The sequence below is a fragment of the Clinocottus analis genome, unplaced genomic scaffold, assembly GCF_023055335.1.
Source record: "Clinocottus analis isolate CAN_PGR_092001 unplaced genomic scaffold, fCliAna1.0.p SCAF_2, whole genome shotgun sequence".
NCBI classification, from domain to species: Eukaryota; Metazoa; Chordata; class Actinopteri; order Perciformes; family Cottidae; genus Clinocottus; species Clinocottus analis.
In genome coordinates, this window is record NW_027175931.1 from 16306905 (window position 1) to 16334122 (window position 27218).

At 40.4% G+C, this 27218-nt stretch overlaps 1 protein-coding gene across 7 annotated transcripts in view; it reads right to left on the bottom strand.

Moving 5' to 3' along the window:
- The window catches only part of brip1 (BRCA1 interacting helicase 1), an 84559-nt gene that overhangs the window by 33187 nt on the left and 24154 nt on the right, over window positions 1-27218 (bottom strand). For 4 of the 7 annotated variants that reach the window (XR_011077971.1, XM_068585703.1, XM_068585704.1 and 1 more), the window contains exons 14-23: window positions 21703-21865; window positions 21328-21449; window positions 9171-9283; window positions 8995-9077; window positions 8576-8875; window positions 5740-6405; window positions 2742-2963; window positions 1505-1557; window positions 632-710; window positions 336-542 (exon numbers count right to left, since the gene is read on the bottom strand). Coding sequence is in view for 6 of the 7 variants with exons in the window: in XM_068585703.1 (XP_068441804.1) it covers window positions 336-542; window positions 632-710; window positions 1505-1557; window positions 2742-2963; window positions 5740-6405; window positions 8576-8875; window positions 8995-9077; window positions 9171-9283; window positions 21328-21449; window positions 21703-21865 (2008 nt within the window). In the remaining variant the exon portion in view is untranslated. Of the gene's footprint in view, window positions 1-335; window positions 543-631; window positions 711-1504; window positions 1558-2741; window positions 2964-5739; window positions 6406-8575; window positions 8876-8994; window positions 9078-9170; window positions 9284-21327; window positions 21450-21702; window positions 21866-27218 lie in introns of those variants that run through there. The other 3 variants (XM_068585706.1, XM_068585708.1, XM_068585705.1) reach the window with 3 other exon arrangements.

Here is a 27218-nt window from a genome sequence, read left to right on the forward strand (position 1 = left end):
AAAGGATCAAAGGTGGACATGTTCCTATGAATGTTAAAGTCTGTTTTAAACAACAGGGATGGGAAAAGCCCAAGTGTTTTCACCTCTATATTACTAATCAGAGAGTTTTAAATCTGTACAGCATCCTCCGTCCTTGGACTCTCGAATGTAACTGCCATTTCTAATTAGCCTTCATTTTGAATGCTTAGTTGTGGGCGTGATGGCATCTCCCCTTCTTGATGGAAAAGCATGTCACATGAACTACATAGTAACCTTCCTTGTATTAAACAATGTGTCACTATCGCTTCTTCTTCTTTAACACTGCTCTCGTCTGATCAAACCAGCTGTGCACCCACCAGTTAAACTGCCATCACAGTAGGGTTGCAGAGCAGTTCTCAGGGCCGCCATTGATGCAAGACTTTGGACCAGCAGCAGTGAGCCCGACTGGTCCAACATAAATGGCTGATGTGGTGCACAATGGCAGCGGCGGGTCGGCCGGTCGGGACTGTATTTTCTCAGAAAAGACAGATGTTCATCCTCACAGACGGCACTTTGCAGTGCACCTGAAAAATGAAGTCATGACAGTGAAAATGAAAGGAAACTCATTTGCTTTGAGTAATGTTTGACTCAGATGATTCAGTCAGGAAATTACCATGAGCCACAGGAAGTAGCTCCTTGTGACACAGAGAGCAGTAGAGTCCCAAAGAGCATGGTTGGTGGTCTTTGACTGTCTTATAGTGGAACAACAACAAAATATTTTTTTTATATTATATGTGCAGTATTTCAGGGACATAAACTGAAAACATTTCAGAGATATAAATTTAAAAAAAAGAAAACATTTCAGAAAAGTGCACGCCATTGAGATTAAATCAATTTCTGAGCCATGACAAAAGGCCCAAATGTGGCCCGCAACAGACGAGGTACAGTTTGTTTAAAACCCAGGTTGATTGCCAGAAATGTCATTTTTCTACTGAAGCAGGAACAACAACATAAAACAGGCAATGAAATATGTTTTTCAAAAAGTTTGAATCACTGCAACCACGATAGGTCCTTCTGCATACTAATTAGCTGATGTGTCCAGTAGTATGCGAGATCAGCCGTGGACAGACACACATACCCGATCTGTTTGTTTCTAAATGCTAATGTGTCTAAGTGCTAAACCTTCATCCTATTTCTGTGCTGCTCTTTGGTCATGAAGTGTACCGTATTGCTTTTAGTGGCCATGTTGACATTAGAAAGCCTTTTCTCTGTCTGACCCTTTGACGTGCCCACTGTGTTCACACAGAATGTGGTGATGTGACTCATTACCCTCCACTGTGTTTTCTATATGTGATTCTGTGTGACTACATCCTGGCATGTGTACGGCATCACTGATCAGTGTCAATATCTGTTGCTGCCATGTCATTTAATACAACCGTAAATATAGCAAAACAAATAAATAATTAACTAGAAAAGGACAGTACAATGAAATTGTTTATCCTTAACCTGTGATTTGCTTGAAAAAAAATGTTCCCTTGACACTTACATTTATTTTTGCAGATCTCCTTTTCCGTCTGCAAGATCTCTGTACTTTAATAGCTTGGTTGAAAGAAATGTAGGTTAAGTTTCATTTAACATAAATAAAGTGCATGCCTAGAAACAACACCAATGCAGCGAGATGTATAATAAAGATATATTACCAAAAACATTGGACAGCATTAAAGAGAATATTTCAATATATTACAGTATGTCATGGGTTAACCTCTATTAAAACAATCTGTTATAGTCATGGATACAAAACTAATTGAATATATTAAAAATACATTATATAAAATGATATAGTGTAATCCGATCCCAGAAAAAGTCCTCAACTGTCTTCAGTGCTGCAGCTATTATGAACTCCTTCTGAATATTATACTCTGCTGCGAGTTTAGGGTCCTTTAGTCAACCTCTCGGTTTTCTTTCTGGTATAATTTGCTCACAGCTGTGTTTTGCTAGCGCTCTCTTGTACTCTGTGTGGAGAGAAGTAGCTATTTATTTGTTTTTGTAACTTCTTTTAGACTATCCACAAATACAGATCCTCATAAAAGGAGCGGAGCGTACTCGTCTCTGTTATCCAAACTAAACTGTAAGTGTAATGACTTACACATGCAGTTTAGTTTAGTTTACAATCATCATGTCATATGTTGTTCAACAACCCAAGCTACCAAATAAAAATGTCTTGCTATGCTGCCTCTGAAAAACACGCAGCACCGACTGGAGCACACTGAGAAATAGCTTCATGTACGCTTCCAATAGTGGTGCAAAGGTGGAACTACACAAAACAGAGAGAACACACAGGGACCATGACGGCAGGGACTGGCTTGCATGTATCTACTAAAAGTGAGGGTTGCTGGTATATGCTGGTTATTAAAAAAACTAGCAAAATAGCTTTTTAAAGCTCCTTCTGATTTGTGTTCAAGAACACAGGAATCCAGAAACCAGAATTTTGAAGAACTGGGTTGTCAGGTTTCTGGGTTGTAGTCTTTGACAACCTTCCGGGCCGATGGGCTGCAGCACTGAATGTTACTGGCTGATCAATTAGATGCTTGACACAGCGACAACTCAAGTTATCATTCAGAAAAATGTATTTAGCACTTTAAATCAAGATGTAGTTCAGTTTCATAAGCTATTTTTTTTATCTGCCTTGCACAATGTAATGCCAAATTGCCAATGGTGAAATGTAACAGCATTAAGTTTTCAGACTGAACCTAAGAGTGTACACTCTGTATAGATTACGTTACCTCTTGCTTTGGTGAGTTGAGATCCTGGACCATCCCCTGCTGGGCTAGTAGGACTATACCGTGCTGCTCCGGCTTCTGGCAGTCCCCTAAAGTTGTCTTGTTTGGACGTCTCATTGTCAACCTCAGCCCTTATGGAAGGCCCTTTCTTAGGAGCTTTGTGTTTCCCCACGGTCTTAACCTGCTGACTGACTTTCCCTGCACTCTTGGTTCCACTGCCTCCACCTGTCAATTAACACCAATCAACATTTTTAGCAAATAGATACATCTGACAGTCACGATTCCCTGAGCTGAAATAAACAGGGATGTTGTTTGAGAACTAGTCAGAGCAGCTGCAGTTTATTCCTTTAAACCTGCTCTGAGCAGCGTCACAGGCTGGCAGCTGCAGACGACAGCAAAATGGATATTAAATTGGATGTTCTGTCATACTATTGATTATGGAAAGGTGGATGTTACTTCATACAAGAACTAGTGAGTCTGAATTTACTCATATTTGATCTCGGCTAATCGTCCTTACAGCGCTATCGTCACAAACTACGGGAAACGGTGTTTACCTGAGGGTGTTCATACCGTAAAGCGCACTATAAGAGCAGTGCAGAGCAGTGCAGAGCAGTGCAGAGCGGCGGCCGGGCATCAACCAGTGAGACTAGCACACACGCATGCACGCGGATGAGTATTAAGGTTTAACAGATGAATATAATTTATTTTTAAAGGTTTATTAATACTTTGTAAAGCATCTCTAAACATTGTTCAGATAGTTAATACGGTGTCAACATTGATTAATTGGTTTCTGGTCTATTTATAAACAAATGACTTAATATTACAAAAGACAGATAACTTGTAAATCATAGCATTACTAGTACGTAAACAAAAAAAACAAAAAAAAACATACACTTTTATTTCTTTTTTTTAATGTATGTTTTAAAAGCTATGTCTTAGTGTAGCTTTAATGATTTGGGGTTGAGGGCAGAAGCTGAATTAGAGTAATGGGGAAAAGCACAGTAATTCCCAGCCATTACCGATTCTTCCAGTAATGTGGGCTCCCTATTAAGTGCTTTTAACAAACATCGGCCGGCCTCTCCACGCTCTGTGTTTTGATGACGCTAACGAGTGGCCATGCACGATTACATATACAAGGGTCTTAGGGAGGCAGTTGATGAGCGGAGAAAGGCTTTAATGGAACACTTGTCTACTCTGCTTGGCTGCGCAAATCACACATTGGTGAAGTTTGCGCTGTAATGAGACAAATCACATCAGTGTAATCATGTTTAATCTTATTTTTTTTGGTCTCCCTTTAACATAGCCTGTTTGAAGATTTTGCATTTAGCATTGGCTCGATTAAAGGGCCGCAGCTCCTTAAACTCAAACAATCAAATATGGCTATTAAATTGCTGATTACATGGTTTTGTTCTGCACAAATTTAATACAAAAGAGGTCACAATCTAAATGTCAGTGAATTATGCAGGACTACAAATATGAAAACTACACTGTAAATAAATATCACTGGCTTAGATTTACGCATTTAGATGAATTATATGCAATTCATTTAATTGGTGCACATATTTAACATATGCTGCAAGTAGTGGAGTTTTTCTATGTGAAGATATCCACTCTGCTGCTACTGTATTAGGACTAAAAAAAATAGCAAACTAATAGAACCGTAACTGCAACAAACGATGCCTTCATGAAGGTCGCACAGGTGGAGTGTTTGCCGCCGCCATTTTAGAGACTGGTTGGTTCAACTTTATGGTCATTTTTCTCCCCGTTGCTAAATTGCGCTGTGTTGTGTATGTTGTGTCGTTGATATAAATAGCGGGCAAAATTATGTAATATTACATCACATTTTGTCTTTACTGTGCCGACAAGTCTGATTGGGAGGTGGTCAAAGAGTAGTTTTTATTCAAATAACTTTAAAATATATGAAGTTGTGGATTCAACAGTATATATAAAGTAGTTAAACAATTTAAACCACAACCAGATACAAAAAGTAAAGTATTTCTTTCATGTTAATGCAGGTGTGTATATATATATATCTATATATATATATATATATAGATATATATATATATATATATATATATCTATAGATATATCTATAGATATATATATAGATATATAGATATATCTATAGATATATATATAGATATCTATATATCTATATCTATATAGATATATATCTATATATAGATATATATATCTATATAGATATATCTATATATATCTATATCTATATATATCTATATCTATATAGATATATATATATCTATCTATATATATATATAGATATATATATAGATATATATATATATATAGAATGAAAAGAAAAAAGGATAAGAAAAGAAAATCAATGAAACGCTAACATTTTATTTTATTGTGAATTAACAGAGATGTTATGAATGCGTACTTAATGTCAAACAAATCCACAGCATTTGAGTTATGGCAGATATCATTTACATTATTGAACTGAAATTGAAAAACATTAAGGTCTCTTGTTTTGGTTTAATCAGGCATGTCTATAGCACGTTTGTCATCCATTATCTCCAAACACATCATTAAAACATAACTAAATGATTACCTTCTTCAGAGGAACACCAATGAGTTTTGTATTTTAATGATTTGTTAAAAGACCGATTCAATCAGCGCTGCAATTTCAATGCTGTTGGTTAGTTATGTTTTTTAACTGAGAACCGGCCTTCATGGCCTTAATAAGATGTGCTGTCACACTCCATTAGAAGCTGATGTGAGATCGTCGGCTACTGGGTGCATGGTTAGTGTGTGGGCTCGTTGCCTGAGGCAGCTGTGACACATGATCTTTACAACGTAGTCTTTAGGAAATTCTGCGAGATGAACTGTGAAACTTGTGCAGCAACGGTTGCACTGAATATAGTACGCTGCACCGCCGTCTGTTTCAATGTCAATCTACTGGCGGGCGAACATGCAATGACACGTTATATGCACTTTATTTGCATATAAAACACCTTATTTCCAGGTTGTTAATTACCTGTTGGAGTAGAGGTGTCTGGCTTTCTGGATCTGGACAACCTACAACGCTTCCTGCCTGTCTGCCCGCTCTGGTTATCCACCTGCTCTCCCTCCTCACTGTGTGTCTGTATACTTTCTTCTGGCTGTCTCTGTGACAGCTCTGTGCTCTCCTTTCTGACTGAAATAGAACTCTGTCCATCAGCAGCAGCAGCTGGCCCTTGACCTCGAGCCCGCTCAGAGCCAAAAGGTTCTTCTGACGGCACAATCGGGATCTCTGCCTCCAAACGCTTCCTGGGAGTGGACTTAGTCTGCGTCTCGTTCTCTGGTCCGCCTAGGTTGTCTTCACCGTCGAAAAGTTCTGGAGTAAAGAAGACACTTTGGTCCTCCTCACCCTTATCCTCCTCGTCTTCATCAGGATTGTCTTTTGACGGCGGTTCCCTCTCACAGCTGGGAGGGCTTGTTTCCACCCCTTGCTTCAGACACGTTTCTCCAGTCTTTGTTTGTGGAGTGGCGGTCTGATGTGTGTCCTGGTGCTCAGAGTGATTAGATGTTTCCAAGTGCTGGATGCAATTACTGGCAGCTTTTTCTTTAAACTTCTTTGACTTACTGATGTTGAAAATGGCGAACGGAGACTTAGCTGTTCTTTTTTGATGCGATGGGTGGGCTGCTAGGGGACTCAGCCATTCTGCATCAAGGAAAAACAAAAGGTTCAAAATCAGTTTTGGGTGGATGTTTATCGAACTACTACTGGCCCATAACTGAACTCTGACAAAGACAACAGAGCAGATACTTTAAGACTCACAAAGAAGCATTTAAGTAAGCCCGGTATGCAGAGCACCATGGCTGCCAAGGCCATCTTATAAAGAAAGATATAAACGCAGGCTTACGCTCAATATAATTCAAACAAAGGTCAAGGGGATTTAATTAAAAGCAACAGTCCAACATCTGCTCATCAGCTCGCTCCAGCGCCACTCAGGCACGCAAAAGACCTTACAGTAATGAGGCGAGCCACTCAACTGATCCCGTGGACCCCACCCCCAACTACAAGGAAGGGGAGGGGGAGGGGTCTGCTCTGCTGCCACCCCTATCCACCACACAGAACCAAACTGGGCAAACAGCTCAACCTTGTCATGACCCCAAAGACAATAGGTGCTAGCCAAGGAAATGTGCAAACACGTCACCTAACAATATTGTCTTGTGGTGATGTCATGCACATACATCCTTGAGCACAAAAATGAAATGGACCTTTTGATTGCTGCCTTTGAGAAGTGAATTCTTTAAATGTCATCATTATGCACTAGGTCTCAGACTGTGGGCAACATGGTTCCATTCATTTTTATTTAATTTTTTTAATGCATGTTTTTATCAGATCTTGATCCACAATAGAGGAACAGGAGATCTCCTTGCATCAATATCATCAACTGAATAAACTGGAAGCAGATACTGAAATGTAAACAATAAGGCGACTTACTAGCTGTTCCACCAAAAATAGAAGAATCCACTCCTACATTAATGTTGAAAAGATTAGTCTGACAGTATTCTACCAACAAATGTGACAAAAGGACCAAAAACAACAATGAATGTACCCTACTAACAAGTAGTGTGTGGTTATCAGAGTAGCGCCTAACACCTTACAGACACAAAATAAACTAAACTAAAACACACAAAATGAAATATATACAAAAATAAAAAAAAAACAGAAGTATAAAAATAGATCTACCTACTCTGTTCATCTGTATCCACAAAATATTTAAAACACATTGTTTATTTTGACTATATCCAGCATACACCATCCTGCTGCAGGAAAAACTCACGAGAGCAGCCATGAAATAGTAGCCTTCAAATACTTATTTCTTCCTGTTTGAGTAATGTTTTCTGGTTCTCCAGCGGGGCTCCTTCTTTTCTAGAGGTAATGTTCCAGGACGTTTTGTCAGGATATTAATCTAGCTGGTATGACATACAGGGATTGTACCATACGCTAACATGTTCCTTTATGTGAAACTATTTTTCATAAGATGTGCATTCTATGACTGTAACTTATTAAATCATCTCTTACATGCTTAAAAGATATGACAAAAAATATCATAGAATAAAGAGAAAGAAAAAACCTGCAGATGCAAGCGTCTCAACTTGAGCAACTGAACCAAAAATGCCGACCAATTAAAGATTATTAAACCATTTAAAACGGTTTGGAAAGGAAGCAATGTTGCTTCTTGTCATCCGACCTGCTTTTGCAACCGTGCTTCGTGACCTGGACGTGTGTTCACAGAGTTTCTACAACATTACATCTTATTCAAAATACTCTCATCCATTTGAACGTATGACCCTAAACATAACTTGGCCATTTAACATGGCAATGCAGTTTATTCTTAGCCGAAAGGAGATTTAAATTATCTTCCGTTATAGAATTTTTTTTTCAAGAACATTTGACTTTCTCTCATTTTCCAGAAATAAAAAAATAGGTCAACTGTTTTTTAGGTTAATCAGGACGTGTATGAACACTGTCACCTGAATGTATTTTTTTATTTAGGTTATTTAAGATCTGGTTTTGGAATTGATGCAGGCATCCAGGTAAAAAAGAGGCCGGCCAAGGTTTTGGTCTTTTTCAATGTGGTTTGTTGACAATGAAGAAAATACAGAATTATGCCAGTCTGATCTTTTATGTAACATAAAACTGCAAATTCAAAACTCTTATCATCCATTCAACAGTGATTTTATGACATGGACCCAAATAAAAAAGGTAAACGCATATAGATATTTTCTAAAATGCTACATTTTGGGGGGCCTTGGCTTATACTTGGCAGAGATATTGACCTTGCAGCACCAAAACTCTTTCAGTTCTTAACTTAGCTCACCTGCTTCTTCCGTTTGCGCCGCTCTCAACTGTGTATGAGAAACGAAGTGGCTGGCCGAGGGGCTCGTGTCCTGCTGCAGTTTAGGCGGTTTGACACATGAGCTGGGGGTCGTCTGGGGGTCAAAAGCATTTAGCAAACCCTGTCCCCCATTTGGAGATGAGACAGTAGAGCTGAGGGCCTGACTGTCTGCAGGAGGCCCCTCCACCTGCTGTTGCACTTGAGAGAATGCTACCAGAGACTGCATGGCATTGTTGAAGGTGTCATGATGCTGGACGAGCTGGCGGACCCATTTTGACAGACCTGAGATTACACAAACGCACACGTTAGATACAAAAAAAATCTTACAGTGGATAACCATTGCCATCTAGTGTTCAGGACGAGAGGCTGTGCCAGTGTTCACACACATCACTATGGAGTACCTGTGATGTACTTATTAGGATTATTCCTGAATCGGTCATCCACGAGAATTAGGGCACCCCAGTCATTCTTGTGTCGGATACACCTGTGAAATTAAGTTTGAAGGTTTCAGAGTATGAGTGAGGGAAAAAAGTAAAAAAAATCTTTAAAACAGTCTAGCTGCAGCAGTCCAGTTTACCTTCCCAGGGCCTGGTTTAGAGCTCTGTAGGCCTGAATCTCGTACCAGCGACTTCCTGGGAGAAGACCTCTGGATTTGCAGTGTTGGTCATTGTACTTCATCTTCAGTTCCACCTGAAACCACAGAGCAGAACCTCAAAAACAGCAATTGTCACCTCAGTGTCCTGTGGGACGGTATTTGGAATCAACCTTTTTCCATTTTGTCAGTGTCTGGTACCTTTATCCCATCCAATAATAATGAGACAGTTTCATGTGAGAACATTATCATCCTCTGTAGAGACTAGAGGAGGCTACAAAGTGATTCACTTTGTTAGAGATTTTACAAACCGTTTAGGGAATAAAGGGAATTAAGCTGATATAATAAATTGAAGAAGAGTTGTGTGATGCGTTATAATTGAGGGACTCGCTTGAACGCACAATGGTTTGCGCCCCACTGTGTGTTTTCTCAAGTTTTGTAAGTCACACTGAAGAATAACCTGGAAAAGACAGATGGTGAAAGTTTCTTTTAAAAGACTTTGATAAGGATGTACGGACATATTTTTAAGCAGTACTCAAGCTGCATAAGCATTCCAGTAACTGTAAATGTTGTTTCAGAGACGTTTTTTTGTGTGACACATTATTGAACATTTATTTCAGAAACTTGCTCCACATTGTTGTCCAGGGGCTCGTCTCAAGAAAACATAAAAATATAAATTCAGTTAAAATGAGTATGAGGTCTGTGAAATAAACATTAATCACAGGGCATCCTGGTGGCCTCGTGCTTTAGATGTGTATCACATAATCACGTCCTTGGTTACATTTCAGCGGGCAACTATGTTCCATTTCACCTCCTCTCGCTGCCTCTATCGTTAAAGGAAGGAAGAAAAAGGAAAAATGCCCCAAAAAAATTATGAAATGAAGTGACTGGTAGCAAATGAATACTGAACATAACTAAATCCAAAAACAAAAGCCATAACTGTGGCGGCACCTGGCAAAGAAGGGTCTTCTTGGCTACGAAGAGGAAAACAGGTGTACGATGATCGAGGGCTAACTAAACACCAAACAAATAGGTCTCAGGACCTGAAGGGGTTGGTATTACTTGCCCTCGCGGACAGATGTGTTCTGAAAGGTGAACAGAGGGGCTAAAGAGAGGCCATGACAGAGTAGAGTGGAGGTAGGAGGGAGACAAACAAGGTGGCCGAGGTGACATGAAGCATCACTGCACAAAAATGCCAGGAGAGCATCCATCCATTTATATCCGTCGCTGCAGATTTCAGCGCTAACCTTTCCGAATTGACAAGTGAAAAGTTCAGTTGGCGTCTGACGGGATGCCATGCAGGGCAGGCTGCTGAACGGGGCTTTAACTGCTTTTGACAGGTACCGTGTGTTCGCCCTGAGCCACCAAACACGGGGCCGTGGCAGGTACAGCCTGTTCCCTCACGCGGATCACGCGATGCCTGTCTGGGCTTCTGTGCATAAACAAAACAAGCAGAGTCACAGGAATTCTTAAATGTCGCCACAAAGTTGGACTATGACGAATAACACCTCACCCAAGAAGCATGTAAACAACTGAGCAACACTACGGAGAAGCTACCGCCACGCTGGAAAACTTTTATTGTTGTGTGATGCAGCTCCAGGCGGGTCAGGAGATTTTAAAATCACAGGTTTTATCTGCAACGCTGCGATAGCAGTGCAGGCTGTCAATGGCACTCATACTCATGAAGCCGTTTCACAGGAAGCCTCATTAATGCTGCTGGCTTCATGGTGAGATTTCATTGTCTGAATGTATGAGACACCAGAGGAGTTAAAGAATCCACTTCTAAACCCACAGCTTGAACGGAAAGGCCAGTAGCCTCAAGCCGCCGGTGTCATCTAAATCCAATCACAGTCCATTTCAGCGTTGGAGCCATCACATCCCCGACCCGTACCATGTCATCGTCCGATCTAACATGACAGGTTGCATATGTGAAAAAGCCAATTCTGGCTGCTAGCAAATGTGCAAGAAACCACAAGCTAGAAGGGATTAGTTAAAATGTCAAGAGATCACTCGCTTGCTTTGGCCTCGTCCTCTACAGCAACCTGTTCATCCCTATAAACATATATTTGACCAGTAGGCATGATTCGCAGCTGAGCGCATCTGTTTGAGCTACATTTTGGGCCGGGTGTGTGTATGTGTGCGTCAGTGTCAGTGTGCACGCCTCTAGCAGTCCGGGACATCTTGTGCTTGTCACGGAGATTGCTGAGCGCCTTGTCTGCCACATAAGGCCGAGCTGACAGCTGAGTGGTTCATCTGGAAGACAGTGTCCACGTGTGCGAGTGTGTGTGCGGATCACACTGCTTTCAAACATGCTCATGGATCAGCTCACAGCAAGGCTACACACATAATCATACTCATTCCTTGATAATTGTTTTCTTATGTTCCACTAAAAAGTTAACTTGAGAACACGAATGAAAAAGACCAGTTTGTAGTTATTAACTATAAATGAAGGTTGAGACTTATTGGAAGTTGTGTATGGGAAAAGGATGTGGATCTGAAGGGAACAGGGCTGTTGTACTGGGGTGTGGTCTCCGTCTTGAAAAAATGTTTCTTTTATCTCAGTCATGTTTCAGTCTTGTCTCATTGGGTTTTTGACTCAACTTTTTCATTCATTTTAACATTAAGTTTAATTATGACAACACAATAATTATTAATTATTAATATCGATACTACAAATGAGTAATAAACAAGAAGGGCGCCAGACTCACAAAAACATCCACACCCGAGTTGAACTCATTAACTCTAGCAACCTTCTACTAATCTTGCTCTTCAGCAATACACCTAAAGGCAGAACAGACAATCAAAGACGGTCTTTGCGAATGAGGGGGTAAAAAAATCTAATTATAAATAACACGCCGTATATCTGACAATGGCTTGTGGAGAGGGCAATTCAACATTTCATCCAAAAAATTGTCCTGCACATGTATTGCTAGTGGAACATGGGTTGGGCTACATTGGTTGAGCTACATTGGTTGGGCTACATCGTACGCATGCCTCAGCCTAAGGTTGCCTACCGCTGTTTAGACTCAAGTCCTTACTCTAACTCGATCCCTGTCTGGAATTGATCTCAAAACTGCTCATTAGTTCTTGATTTAATCAAAATTTGGTACATTTCTGTGTATGGCTACTTGCGTTACAACATGTGAGAAAAATTGGTTGTATCTTTCAAACTAAGGTCTATATTGAAAGTTTAAATTGCATCGATAATAGTATCAAAACAATTTTTAAACAGCAGCCAGCCACAGTAATGAATTGTGGAAAAATGTTGGGTTGCAGGGCTTAACGTGCATTAAGGAGAAAGAATGTTGGCTGAGAAGTCTTTCAAGAGCTGACCTGTGGTGCTGACAAGGACGGCACAAGTGGTGATCATGTATTATATAGCCTCCCTTCCGTTGCTGATGATGAAGCCATGTGTACAGTCTTGAGTGCCTGGAGCATCCATCATCCCCTCTGCTTTATGATTTCCACAAACTCCTCAACATTCCTCTGAAATCCCCTTTATCCATCCATTTTACATGCTTGCGGGCATCAGAATTAAAACACTCTCGTGGTTGTCTTTAATAAAGGGCAGCAGCAAGAGGTTGACTGAGCCCGTCATTAAACTAAGAGAGATGCCTTATCAGTTGTAAGTGTCTTTTTATTGCTTGTTAAAGGCACTTATTGTTTGACTTACTCACGCAGGACGTGACTGCTCACTGTAAAACATGCCATTTGGAAAAACTCAACATAAATGCAATACCACCTTTGGCAGGCCTTTCTCTACAGAGGACTTTTCAAGTTCAACCTTTGATCTTTGTCACAATAACACAACAGGCCAGTAAAATGCCATGCTATGTGCTTAGGCTGTAGCTTCTAAGAGTTATGCCTGTCTGGGAATGCGGGCCATGCAGGCTTCTAAAGTGTTGCAGTAGTTTAAATGAAGAGAAGCTGGGCCTACCTCTTATCCTAGCAATGGGGTGCTGCCGTGTAAGTGTGGCATAGGACGAATGAATTAATATGTCTGGGTCCATGTGTGCGCTTGAGAGAATATGCACATGTTAGCACTGGTGCATGGAAGTGACATCGTAGGAACAACGTCTCGCCAGGTACACGTACGTGTGCACTGAAGGGATCAGTTTTAGAGCGAGACATATGCTGTAAATGAGATATGGCGCTAATACGAAGCAGTCATGCCGGTGTAAATGTGTTTAGAGTAAACACAATAACACATAACTATAGCTCAGGCCCACCGCTTTAGCCGAAAGAAATTACACAGTTGAAAAATAGCAAAGGCGCAACATCATACACACCATTTATTTGTTTAGACCATGATGGAGTCCCGGATAGGCCCGTCACCATTATCACCAATAATGACTTAATCATTTGAGCGGACCATGACCATGTTGCATAAAATAGTTGGATTCTTCAATCAAGGGAATTTAGAGCCGATGTTACAAAAAAGGCGAGAAATCAAGTGGTAGTAAATGTAGTGTTACCTCGAAGTGAGCATCAACTTTGACCCTGAAGTCCCACCTGAAGAAGAACCGCTAACACCGGCCTTGGGTTAAATATTGGAAGCAAAAATCAGACAGTCTATGTTCTGAATGTCTTTTTCGTTGCATTAGGTCGGCCCACAAAACTGTTTTAGAACAATTACTGTGCAGGAGAGCAAGAGGTAGAACATCGTTTCAGCAACCTATTAAATGATAAAACACTAAATCCAGGGCTCTCAAGTTTTGAAGACAGGCAAGCGTGACATATACCCCCCCTGGAGCCGTTGGCGGGGTGGGTGGGTGGGTGGGTGGGGGAGACGACCGTGACGACGACAAATACGCGCCGCCGGACGGCTTCAGTCCCGCCTGTCATTCCATCTTACCCGGATACAAAAAAATATGTTTTTCTGATTGGAAGTCACCCATTTCTTTTTTTGATTGACTGATGAGTGGCTCCTCACAGGGGGGGCTTGATTCCTCTGTGGTGAGGGCAGCGCGCGACCAGGTCATGTCTGCGCGCTGCGGCACATTAAATAGCCTGGAGATTTTTTTCAGCGTGAGAAATATGATGTGTGGCGGGAGGACGTAATTTAAAACCGAAATGCGTGACAGTCACGCTCAATGCGTGACACTTGAGAACCCTGCTAAATCTGCAATTGATCACACTGAAGTCTTTCATGAAGTCACTTGAAGTCTCTTGTTAAGATCTACTGCTAAGTTAAACAACAGCACTGTGGGGTATGAAATTAAGAGAAATTATTTAATTGTTAATTGCAAATATCTGTTTAACAATTAACCAACTAAAATTAATATTTTTGACAGCCCTCATCACTGAATCGATCAGCAAAGAAGATTCATCAGAAGAACTTTGAATACTTTGTCATTGTCCAAAGACAACAAAAAACAGTTTAAGCTGCTCCCATGGCAAAGACAAACATTTAAAAACAACCATAGACACATAACGTGTAGACATTTAAAGTAACACAAGTAGACATCAGTAATAAGTGGATTAAAGTGCATGTGCCGTTAATATTGCCCGTGTCCTAAGCCTTTGGAGGAGGGGGGGTTTAAACGGGTTATACTTTTTACAGCGTGTGGATAGAAGCTGCCCCGTAGTCTGTTTGTGCGTGTTACGATTGTTCTGTACCTCCTTCCCGACGGAAGTGGAGCAAAGAGTGCATGCCCAGGGTGGGTGGGTTCTCTGGAGATGGAGCTGGCTTTCTTACAGAGCCGGCCAGCGTATAGGTCACTGAGGGGGGGTAGTGTGGTCCCAATGACTCGTTCTACCATCCTCACCACCCGCCGCAGGTCTCTCCTGTTTTCCACTGTGCAGCTAGCAAACCACACAGTGCAGCAGTAGGTCAGGAGGCTCTCAATGGTCGCCCGATAGAAGTTTATAATTAACATTTAACTTCTCTGATTACGTTCAGCAGGTGACAAAGATTGATCAATCACAATCTATAAAAAAGGTCTCAGGTTATAAAAAATACTAAAGAATCTGGTTTAAAGAAAATTAAATATACCAACAAATGTCAATTTTGCATTTTGTTGCACTTAACAACTGGAGCTGATTAAATCATGGCATCGCCAGCAAAATAATTGATTGTCCTTTGGTTCGGCGAGTTGGCTGTGAACGGTTAATGTTAAATGGACTTGAAAATCTCTTTTCTAGTCTTACAATCGCTCAAAGCTCTTTAACGCTACATACCATCATTCACCCATTCACATCCATTCATACAATGATGGGAGGAACTACCATGCAAGGAGCCACCTGCTTATCAGGGCTATCTAACATTCATACAACATTCACACCGTAAGCACAGACGCTCTCAACACACACACACATCAACATGGCCTTGTGGAACCTGGGATCGAACCGCCGATCCTCTGATGGAAGGATGACCTTGTTCTATCACTGAGGCAAAGCTACAGTGTGCTCCTCTCTTCTGCTGGTCCTAGTGTTTTTCCAGGTTTTTAGACACGCGCATCATCGCTTCATCATCCACAAATCAAATTAAGCAAGAGCGACTTTTACTACTTTTCCAATTTCTACCTGTTTTGCTGGCAGTAGATCTGGTATGGTGAGCGAGCCAGTGAGCTGTTGGACTTTGAGAGAGCCTTATGATCGCAGGCATCTTGCGATACTGACTATCCCAAACTGGCATTAATCGGCCTGATCACTCGGCTGGTCTATCGCTAAAATTAAAGCGCATTATGTATTTTCTGACCTTGAAACACCAAGCTCGCCTTCCAGTGGTAAAACTTGAACAGTGAACAAACAAGAAGGAGAAGTTTCAAGAGCGATATGGTGGCAGAGGTCGGCATGTCACACGAACAGAGCTGCATTGTGTTATAAAAGGTTGTGGCCACTTAGGCAATACTGGTTTAGAACCACCTCAGTACAGAGGACTGCATGTAGAACCTTCATCATTACTCAGAGTACACCAATTCTTGAATGCCTTTTCTAGTGGAATTGGCCATTGCATGTAATAGTATTGACTATCCAATAGTGACTACACCATTACATGCGTTAGTGCCTATGCATGCATGTGTGTGTGTGTGTGTGTGTGTGTGTGTGTGTGTGTGTGTGTGTGTGTGTGTGTGTGTGTGTCCCCTTAAAGAACCTTTTATCTTTGACAGAGTGCTGCATCAGTATACAGGAAGTGCTCCTTTAACAGAGCGTTAAGGGCTACGGCGACTAGCGGCATAGCTTTGACAGTAATTAGTGTCAGTGTCTCCATCTTCTCAGCAGTGTAATGGGGTTAGCTCAAAGACCTTTATAGCCCCCCAGGGTTTCTCTGAGGGCCACATTGCCTTTATCACTAAAGGGGAAATTAGTGGGGGGAGGAAAAGACAAGTTGAGAGGGAAGACTGAAGAGGAACAAGCAACGCTGAAGATTAAGAAAAGACAGAGATGCTTATGAAATAAATGCAGAGGAAGTTCTACAGACTTGAGAATGATGATTTTACTTACTGTTGCTTGACAGGAGTCAACATCATAAGATGTAGACAACAGTCATCAAGTTCTGCTCATAAGCAGGTCAGACCCATGCTGAATACAGGAAGAAATCTCAGCACTACTGCAGAATTTGCTCTGTGGATGCACTTGTCTTGACTTTTTATTTTTGTGATCTCGACGATCGGATCCCAATGTAAGCAATATCCGATCTTGCCGTGTACGGACTTGACAGTTAATGCATTCTGGCACGATCCAGTGTCAAAAATCGCACTGAAAAGTGTGATTTATAAACTATAGTCATTTATAGTCAACCATAGTCATTTATAAACTAATATCAGAGGTCAACTCTATTCACAAAGACTTCATTCTGCAACAGCACTTCCACGCATATCGCCACAAAAAAAATTTGCAACAGGTGGGCATTAGACCGCCATCTATTAGGCCGCGGTGGTACTGAGAAATGGTTGGATACAATAGAAATAATATGAAAGCTTGAAACTATTTGATCATGCGTTAACTGCATGTCTGTTTGTTTTTTTTTTGCATTGGGAGGGGCTTATCGCATTAAATATCTCCAGACGGCGTAGTTCGGACCTGGCGTCTTACGGCTCTCCCAGTCCTGCCCGTGTGAGGTCAATCAAACATGAAAAATAATTAAATAAGATAAACGCCATGAACGCATTACAGCGACACTGCTTTCACTTTGAAGGCAAGCGATTTCGTAGCCTCGCCGACCGACGTGAAAGCATGTATTGTTCAGTAGCTTCAGTTCTCAACGAGCAGCGGGGCAGCAAAGAGCAGCTTCACAGCAGTAAAAGCAGCAGTCTACCGGCAACAAGCAGCTTCACCCCAAAAAGCGTTCACACCTGCAGCCTCCGCGTCGAGATTGAAAGTTAGTTGCGCATGCGCAAAGCTCCTGATCCATTATGCAGAGCACTTTAAATCAGCATAACCTCTGGATCTTTACTCTTCTGTCAAAAAGCAGAACTTTCCTCGCATCACAAGATGCTCAGAGCACTTGTTCAAGACAACACTGGCTGGAGTTTTCTCACTGAGGAAGAAAAACTGAACTGAAAAATATGAAAAGCACTTGTTGCTTTTCTATAAAGTGAATCAATTGCTGGTCTTTAACATCTTTAAAGTTAGCAACAGACTGAACATGAACCAAAGAAGGAGTGGTTTGTCCCTCACAGGGACCCTTACTACTAAACAGTACCTGACTAGAAAAAAAGAAAGAAAACAGATTTATAAACTATACATGTATGTATGTTAACTTGCTGTTGTTGTCATAATCTCCAACAATACATAGACTTTGATTATGAAGTGTTTTATCTGGATATCCAGACATACATTTTCTAACTATTTCATTGATTTAAATGATGCAGTGTTAATGGTGGTTATGGGAGGAGCTTAATAAAAACTAAATCTACGGTTCTGGTGTGACTTTCAATTGCAGTACAAAGTTAAAGTGTCTGCAAACAGATCCTGCAGAAGCATTATGACGAGCTGCAGCAGGAGGTGAGGCGCTCTCTGAGGGGCCGAGCACATGTAGCAAAAACAAAGGCTGCTCATGTGGAGAACAGAATATGTCATTAGAAATGCACGGTCTCTTCACGCTTGGTCAGCTCCACCGAGGCTTAACCAGCTTTGGCTTCTTCAATCCTCCTCCTGGTGTTCTGCTCCATCTTTGTATTTCCTGTCTTATTCTCCATCAGGCACATTATTGTATACGCTTACCTCAGCGGAATTACATTTTTTTTTTTTTACGAAAAAGGATTGGGGCTAGTCATGAATGAATTTTTACTACCTTGTTTTGTGTTTTTTTTCTGTTATTTTGTCACCCCAATGAATAAAATATCATGATACATACAATGTACTATTGAACAATTTAAACTGATGCATCAACACATGACAGTCTCAGTCTTCTTGAGCATAGGCCTTATTAGTGGAAATATTTTGATTCTAAAAAAGGTACGATCCCTTTGTGCCGATGCCAATTATCAAAACAAGAAGAAAAAACAAACCAACAATGTCTTAGTACGTCTACTTAATAACCATACAAGCTCAGTCAATTCCTCAAAGGAGTAAATAGTGCATTTGTTGGGGACTATTTTAATGATGCACATTTGGTGGTCTACAAAGTATTTGCTTAAACAGGACAGTGTGTATGTGTTTATGGTCTTATCTGCTTTTTTTTAAATGTTTACTGGGGGAATAAAATCATAAGAGAAGTAGTCATTTTCTCATAGACTTCTATACAAACATATTTCTTCTTGCAACAAGAAGAGTCGCCCCCTGATGGCCATAAAAAAGAATACAAGTTTAGGACATCGACATAGGCTTCCCTCCTCAGAACAAGAGATGGACGCCTGGCAATCAAACTACAGACACATTTGCTTTTTCCTAAGATATCATGTGGACGTATTTTATCCTCACATACGTATGAGAACATAAAACAGGGAAAAACAGGATGAGGTTCACTTAATATGATCCAAAAATCTTTAGCCCCGGATGTTTTTTAATTAGGCCCAAATATTAATTTTCAAAACAAAAAGAGTAAATAAAAAACAGCTGATAAAATGAACACTGGTTTATGGAATGAAAGGTCACCCAGTGCAACAGTGCTGCTCATTGATGTGTTTTAATAATGGTTGGACATTATTGGGCTCTATAGCACAGAGGAAGAAAATATATTAGTGACACACACAAAATACTTGTTCATAGAGACTCAGTGTCTTTTGGTCTTTTCTTGGACTTTGTTAATATTAGGAAAACTATTTAACATCCCCAGATTTTAAAATAAGTTGATATCTGATCCATATACGCATTGAGTTTTGATACACAGCCCCAATGTATTTATTGCTTGGCTGAAGAACCTACAACGCACTCTTCGCCGATAAGATTTAGTTAATAGAATGATTTCCTTCACTTTAAGGTTGGATGTTTCCATAAGATTTGTTTCATAACCTCCTAGTGTCATCCATTGGTTTCTATTAGAACCACCATTGTTATGTGGACCTTATATACTGATATATATATATATATATATATATATATATACACACTGATATATATATATATATATATATATATATATAGATAGATATATAGATATATATATATAGATATATAGATATATAGATATATATAGATATATATAGATATATATATATATATATATATATATATATATATATATATATATATATATCTATATATCTATATATATATATATATCTATATATATATATATAATTTTGTTTTATCCAAATATACATACATCATAGATTGGGACATTTTTGACTAGACACTGGGCGTAAATGCCTGTCACTGTAAAATTAAAGACTTTCACCTCGTGCCACCAAGGCTTCATAAAATAATATAAGTGCCCTTATGGTCAAAAACTCTCATATGACCTCCTTTGAGGGATGCTTTAGACCATGAACAGAAACACCGGCACAAACACAATATCTCTAAATCAGAAAAATGAATCTGATCAAAAAGAAGACGCAATGGCCTGAAAGCTGACAATGGTGAAACTGACAGCTTTGGCTCAGGTGAAAGGGTATGGGAGGCTTCAATCACCCACATGCCGTGCCACACTGACAGAACGGGTTAGTGAAAGCTTTGTCCTGTTCTGACAGGGGGGATGCGCAGGACTAAAGGGGAGGAAAGGTGGGCGTAGGGGAGAGAGTTAAACTTAAAGGTCAACTTTCTCTGCTAAGGACGGGGCACACAGGAACATAGCTTTGGGATTCATTTTTTTTTACGGATCAACAAAGGGAGACGCTTTTATTTGATGTGTGCGTTTATCTGTACGTGTATGTCTGTGAGATGTGTCTTTGTGTTCATGGTATTCAAAATGTTGAGAAAAGAGATGGATATCTTCCAGATACAGAAAGAGACAGTAATGTTATCATAGTACCAATACCAACATGTATACAGGCAGCAGCTTCTGGATGTACTGTGATTTCTTTTCCAACCTCTGTTCTATTTTACGATTGATTAGTACAGGTATTTTTAAACCTTTATTTGGTGATGTCCATTGCTTAGGACATCAAACACAAGTGGTAGTTGCTTGAGTGGTCGCGGCTAAAGGCCGCTAATCTAATGTGTCAATAGCTTTGCTATTGTGAACAAAATATTATTGTAAAATTCTTCATCTAATGGACAACTAAAGAAAAAAAAATGTGTTCATTGGTGAATGTCAGAATCTTCACGAAAAGTTTGGAAGTGGGTTTTAAGAAGATATTCCTTCTCGAGAACAGTTGATGAATGAGGCACAATGTTAGGAGCTACTTTGAAATTGAAAGATAAAGATTGTTGCAATGATATGGAAATGCACATTGATTTGATTTATTCGATTGGGAAGGCTCCAGGACTCAATTCACACATGATGAGATTCGGACAGTAAATTAATTCTAGTAACTGTATCTCTTTGAAATGTCCCGGAGTACTACCCCTGACCTTGTGTGCAACATTTAGTAACATCAGACACAACTTTGCTGCATCAAGCGTGAGAGAACCCATTTATGATACTAAAGGTTGACCAATACCATAAACAGTATTTTTTTGCATAAAAATTGACTTTCAAATGTTAACGCAAAAGAGGTTGCATGTTCACACATTATAGCTTCTTCAAACAAGAGGGGAAACTGTTAATGAATTTATTTTTGTCATTATCGAGCAGGCGTATTTTAAGTCTACTTACTTGAAGATCTTTAATGTTTGGGAAGGGAATTCCGACGGTGATCACTGCCCTGGCATTGTCATCAGTAAAGTCTAGTCCTTCACTCACTTTGCCCCTACAGACAGCGATCAGCAGCGCTCCATCTATAACAAATACATCATGTACAGTATGTGTCAACGCTGTAAATATAATGCAATATAAAGTGCAACTTTAAACAAGAACTATTCTATTGTAAGTCAAGTTCAGATGAAGTAGCACCACTTGCTGTTCTTGTTACGAATCAAGTAATAATTAATGTAACTTGATCAAATGAATGTAATTTTGCACAAAATGAATAGACATCATCTTATACAGAGGGGCAGCAAAACCATCAGCTTGTCCGGAAACATGTCTCACCTCGTTCTTCCTCACAGTACTTGATGGCATCGTAGTACCTCTGAAGCAGTTCATCAAAATCCCCTTTGCCACCACCACGGGGCTCTGCAATCACGGCTTTCCGTTGTTGCAGCTTCTCCCAGAGACCAGTCCTGGTCCATCGATCTCGCAGCTTGTCCAGCATCTATTTAAATCACAGGAGGTATCATGTAAAACGAGATGCTAATGTCAGTCCATCAAGTTGGTCTGGACCGTATCCTAATAACTACTGGATGGACTATATATTACATATTTTAAAGCTTTAATTAGATGGTTCATGGGATTCATATTTTAAATCAAGATAAAAGATCATTATAGGTTAAGCAGTATGTGGTTCAGCGTTAAAATGAGCTCCACCTTTAACTTCTCGAACACTGACTCAATGAACTTATAAATGCATCAATAACAAAATAAATCTTCTTTACGATTTTGAAAGGGGTCATTCTCAATAATCTAGTGCTTTTACTTTTGGTATTTTAAGCCAGCCATCTTTAACAACTGAGCCACGAAAGATTTTTTTTTTTTTAAATTGGGGGGAAAAATGACCAGACACATCGGTCTGTGCGTAATCTCAGACCTAACCTCTTGATACATGTCTGACAGAGTACCTTGAGATTGCCAAAAACCTCTGAAAACCCTGCTCCCATTTCCAACATCCTGTTTTTGTGAGTGGGTTATAAGTTACAGAGTCGACTGAACATTAAGAACACACATTGGGTGTCGTTGTCTCCCACTACCCGAGATGGGACCGGCTCGATGCAGAGAAACAAGCTCAGGGCTCCCACTAATTCGACGTAATGGTGAGTTGTATATTCATGCACTTTATAATAATTTTATAAACGGCTTTATACCGGTTGTATCATTTTATTATGTCATATTTATTGCCAACATCGTGAATGCCGGTCCGTAAAAATATTGTCTTATACGAAACGTTGTGGGCTGCTGGTTTAAGCATATCTTTATACACCCATGCACCCACTACATCATTTAGAAAAATGCTGAAAGAAAAGTGGACAAGAGGCTCAGCAATGAAACCATGCCGGCTTCGGGATGACTTTAAGGCCTCGATGATATGAGCTGATGATAGCTAGCTCTAGGGGCCAGTTTTTCAAAAGTAATCTGATCGGATTACAGCTATCGGATTGGATCAAATCTTGAAAATGTTTTTTTTTTAAAGAAAAAAAGGATTCAGAAATTGAATTGGATCACGTAATCCAATCTTTAAAAAAAATCCGGGGCTAAAGCCCCGGATGTTTTTTAATTAGGCCCGAATATTAATTTTCAAAACAAAAAAAAGTATATATATATATTTTTTTTTTTCCAAGATCACTTCATCAAATTACGGTTATCTTATGTGGATGCTTCCACAGTGTTTTTGGACAGGTTTGAGTAACAATTATAAATATTTATTCTTTTAAAAGCCACTACTTTGGCTTTGGCACTAACACCTCCAGGTCGCACGAGACGTCATTCACCCAAAACAGCGTCAGGCAGCAGACGCACTTCACAACAGCGAGCTGCTGTCTTTGGGTAGCAGCACAACAAGATGTCACAAACATTTTTTAGATGTTTTCCGCCCAAAGGTGGTCAGGAATTAAAGAGGTAATGGGAATAGAAATTATTTTAAAATGTAGAATTTCGAAGTGTGTTGCAGCTGGAACTACTAGAGGGATGTCGCTGCTAGTTGGTATTACATGGGAAAAAAACTTTCTTTTATTATTAGCATCTGTCTGTAAATGCAACTGAAGTGAGAATTGTGTACCTAAAAATAATTAAGCTTGGGCTTCTTCTCGAGGGGAAAGAAGCTAAAGTTAATGTGAGGGTATAACGTCCAACCATCTTGTTTATTTTCTTTTTCATGAAATGCCTCAATTCAATTCAGTCCAGAAGAGCAGGTACCTGTGTAGGGTATGTGAAGAGTGTTTCTACGCCTGAAAATTTCGGCGCACGCATCAGCTAAACTTTTCAAGGCTAAACCCCAGATGTGTCAAAATTCTACAGACGCCTTTGGTTTTAGTGACCTAAAAAAAAGTGGTTAGTTAAATAATACGACATGTATATCATGCAGTTTACATTTTTATATTTATTCATTAATTTCATCAATTTCACTTTCACTCAGCCCTGTAATCGAGGGAGAAGGTCAACTACAGGTAGAGCCAGAAGGCCTCGTTCCCACAGGACCCCCAGAGAGACGCTCAAAGCACCCAAAGAAAGATGACGCCTATGAGGTACTTCCGCGAAAAGAGACTGAAAGGGCAGAGGTACAGATTCAATAAATCTTTGTTTGAAACCTCTTTGAAACATCCATAGTGTATTTGTGAGTAAAGTATGTATTTATTTGTTGTAGGTCTCAGATGAGCGGACTGCCAGTTTTCAATATTGTTTGTTTGCTGTTCCGTTCAGTCATTTTTTCTGTTCAAATGAAGCATATTGGAGTGACCCCACAATATTCTACCTGATAAGTAAATCAGCTGCTCAGATGAGAACAGTGCACGCAGTTATTTATTTATATATATTTTTTAAGCTTTCTAATCAGTATTAAGAGAAGCGTCTCCGTCGTCGGTCAAACCATTTGACAATGAGAGCAAAAGAAGCTCCAGCATATTGTCATGAGCTGATCTTCATCGTATGATCGTTGTATGATAATAATCGTTAACAGTATGATCTCTGTGGGAAGCGCCGTCCCTGTTCCCCATAACGTAGGAAGGGGTAACTCCGGGTGGCTGCATTGTAGTTACGATCGGGAAAATAGACTTTGAAGCATAAAAGCTGTAACATGGCCCATCGACGCAACTGGATTGAGCAAAACAGGAGGATATATGTAAATATGTATATGTTCTGTCGGACGCCTGGCAACACATTACGACACCTCCCATGTCGGAAACATTAAGTTTGAAACAAAGAACAGAAAGCATTTAGCCCCCCGTGTTTGCTCCTGTGTCCATGCACAGCTTGGATTTATTTTCTTCATTTGTACTTGTGTTTGGATCCCCTTTGTCGAAAAATCCCTATTCTCTTGTCGGGCACATTGATCTAAAAGCCTTCATCCTAGCATGGTCCAACTCATATCTGTGCAGTGCAGATTACATCCTTGAATAAGCATGGCTTCACAATCAAAGAGCAGCTCCACTGGCTTGGAAATGTGTTCTAAGGGTCAAGTAGAAGTTCTTCTTGTAGTCAGCAGAAAACTTCTCAACAGGCTGATACAGTAAAGCGGTAAAGCCTGGGCCACATGCAGATGGCGCCAACATATGGGAGGGAGGTGGGGAGTATACTATGCCATTTTGTCCCCAAAAGTACATCCATTCTATTTATCAACAGCCAACCCAAGTGTTCCTCAGAAACACCTTTCAGAAAGCAACATTTACTACAACGCAAGAGTGTTGATAATACCTTGCAAGCCAGTGTGAAAGGATTTCATCAGGTTGGTCCACCCTAAAGCAAGTCGGTCAGGACTTTACATCAATAAAACATTGCACAGACACTAAATATGCAGTGTTACATCGACAAAAGAGCTTCCCTCCCCCATCTCCTCCTTACGTACATCTTCAACTCAGAAAACTGTTTGTCCTCCAATCGCTTTCCAGTGCAATCTTAAGTGGGAGATGAATAATGCATCTTATGTACTTGAGGCAGATCTACTGCTAAACAAAACAGCCATTATCTGCCAGGCTGCACTTGGGAAGGAGCCGATTCCACGACGCGAAGAATACCGAGGAAAAAACGCTCTCACTAATAAAAAACAAACATGCAACAGGGTAACGGCAGACTTGCAATCAACAATCTCATAAACTTGATTTAACAGGGCAACAAAGACCTTTTAAAACTAGGTCTTTATGTTCAGACTGGACCAGTACTATGAAAGCAGCCATGGACAAAAGGCTAAATGATAATTGTAAGTATCATTCTGATGTGAGAAATGAGAAATTTTTTAAGATATATATGATGACTAAAAGTTGAGTTGCGTCAGCTAATCAGCATTGAGAAGCTCCGCCCGTCATCACCGCCGGCCTTAAATAAAACTTCTACTCGTCCCCTTGAAGTATAGCGCTGATAGCGGCCGTCGTTCAGACGCTGTTGTGGGACTACGGATAATATTATGAACCCAGACACAATGAAGTTTGATGTTCCGACGTTTGTGGAATTTACACTAAAAGTATAACGCAGAACTAGTGGTTATTTCCATGGTGAACAGCAGGAACCGTAACATAACGATAAGCCAGACGCAGTTCCTGAGTTGGTGAAATTCACCGAGCTGTGTGCAGTTACGGATGGTGTTATGAACACAAACACAAGGGCAGTTGATGTTCCCATGTTTTAAGCGGAATTAGTGGTTATTTCTTCCACAGTCGATAGCGGAAAAGATCGCTCTTTTCACGGAGAGATGCGACGGTCATAAGCCAAGTCCCTTTCGTCACCACACGCGGCGCGAATAAACGCGACACAAATAATCGCGGCGTGTTTTGGTGTGAACACGTTGTTATTGTCTTGTGGTGCTTTGGGCCGAAGTGGACGTTACGGAAAGTCCTTGGCTAGCACATAAAGCAAAGCCCTATGAGGTTTCTTTGTCATTGTCGAGATAGTTGTCTGGCAGCAGAATAAGCAGTACTTAGGGGATACAGAGACTTCTCCTCAAAACGCCTGCAAACCACTTCTCACAAGGCAACTCTGGGAAAGGAGAGTCCAAGCGGCCGCTGCTGTGTGAAGAGTAGATGCACGGATACAGATATCAGTCCGATACTGACTCCGATAGCCGGATCGGTGCCAAAAGGACAATCTGTTTTTTGTATTACTCTTTGTCCACCAGGAGGCCTGAGCAAGAGTGATTGTCCTCAACGCCGCAATTTTATAAATCAGGTGCACAAAAACTCAAATTAAGTTTGAGATCCTTTAAAGGGAACGAAAAAAAAACGTCTTTATTCACCCGACCGGGCAACTGCTTCCCACGTTTTGATGCACCTCTTGATGATGAAAACATTGGCATGTGACACATCTTTGGAGTACAATAAAAGTGGTACATCTGAGATACCATTCTGTGCAATAACGTTGAATTACAATGTGTTCCTTTTGTGGTGGTCGTTAGCATGATTGTTCCCTCTTCGTTTAACCATGTGCTGTTGTTCACAGGATGATAAATCACTAAATCACGTTTATCATTTTTTTTAAGCATTGAAAGACCGTGAAAATCTTTTTTAGGACACCAATGATCCAATATTTCAACTAACGAGCCACCCATTTTGCTTAATCCAATTCCTTACTCATACAGGAAAGGCGCCTCAGTCAGACCAGTTTGATAAGTCCAACTGCATGGATGTAGGTGTGAAGCAGAGAATCTTGTTGCGCAGTCAAACGGATCTTCAGCACCTTCAGCAAAGGCTTTCAACCATGCGAGTGTTTGACACTCGACACAGACATTACAGACACAAATTACAGAAATGAGCACCTTCTTGAATAATTCAGGGTCAACATCTGACAGAGACCTGGAGTTCAGTTGGCAC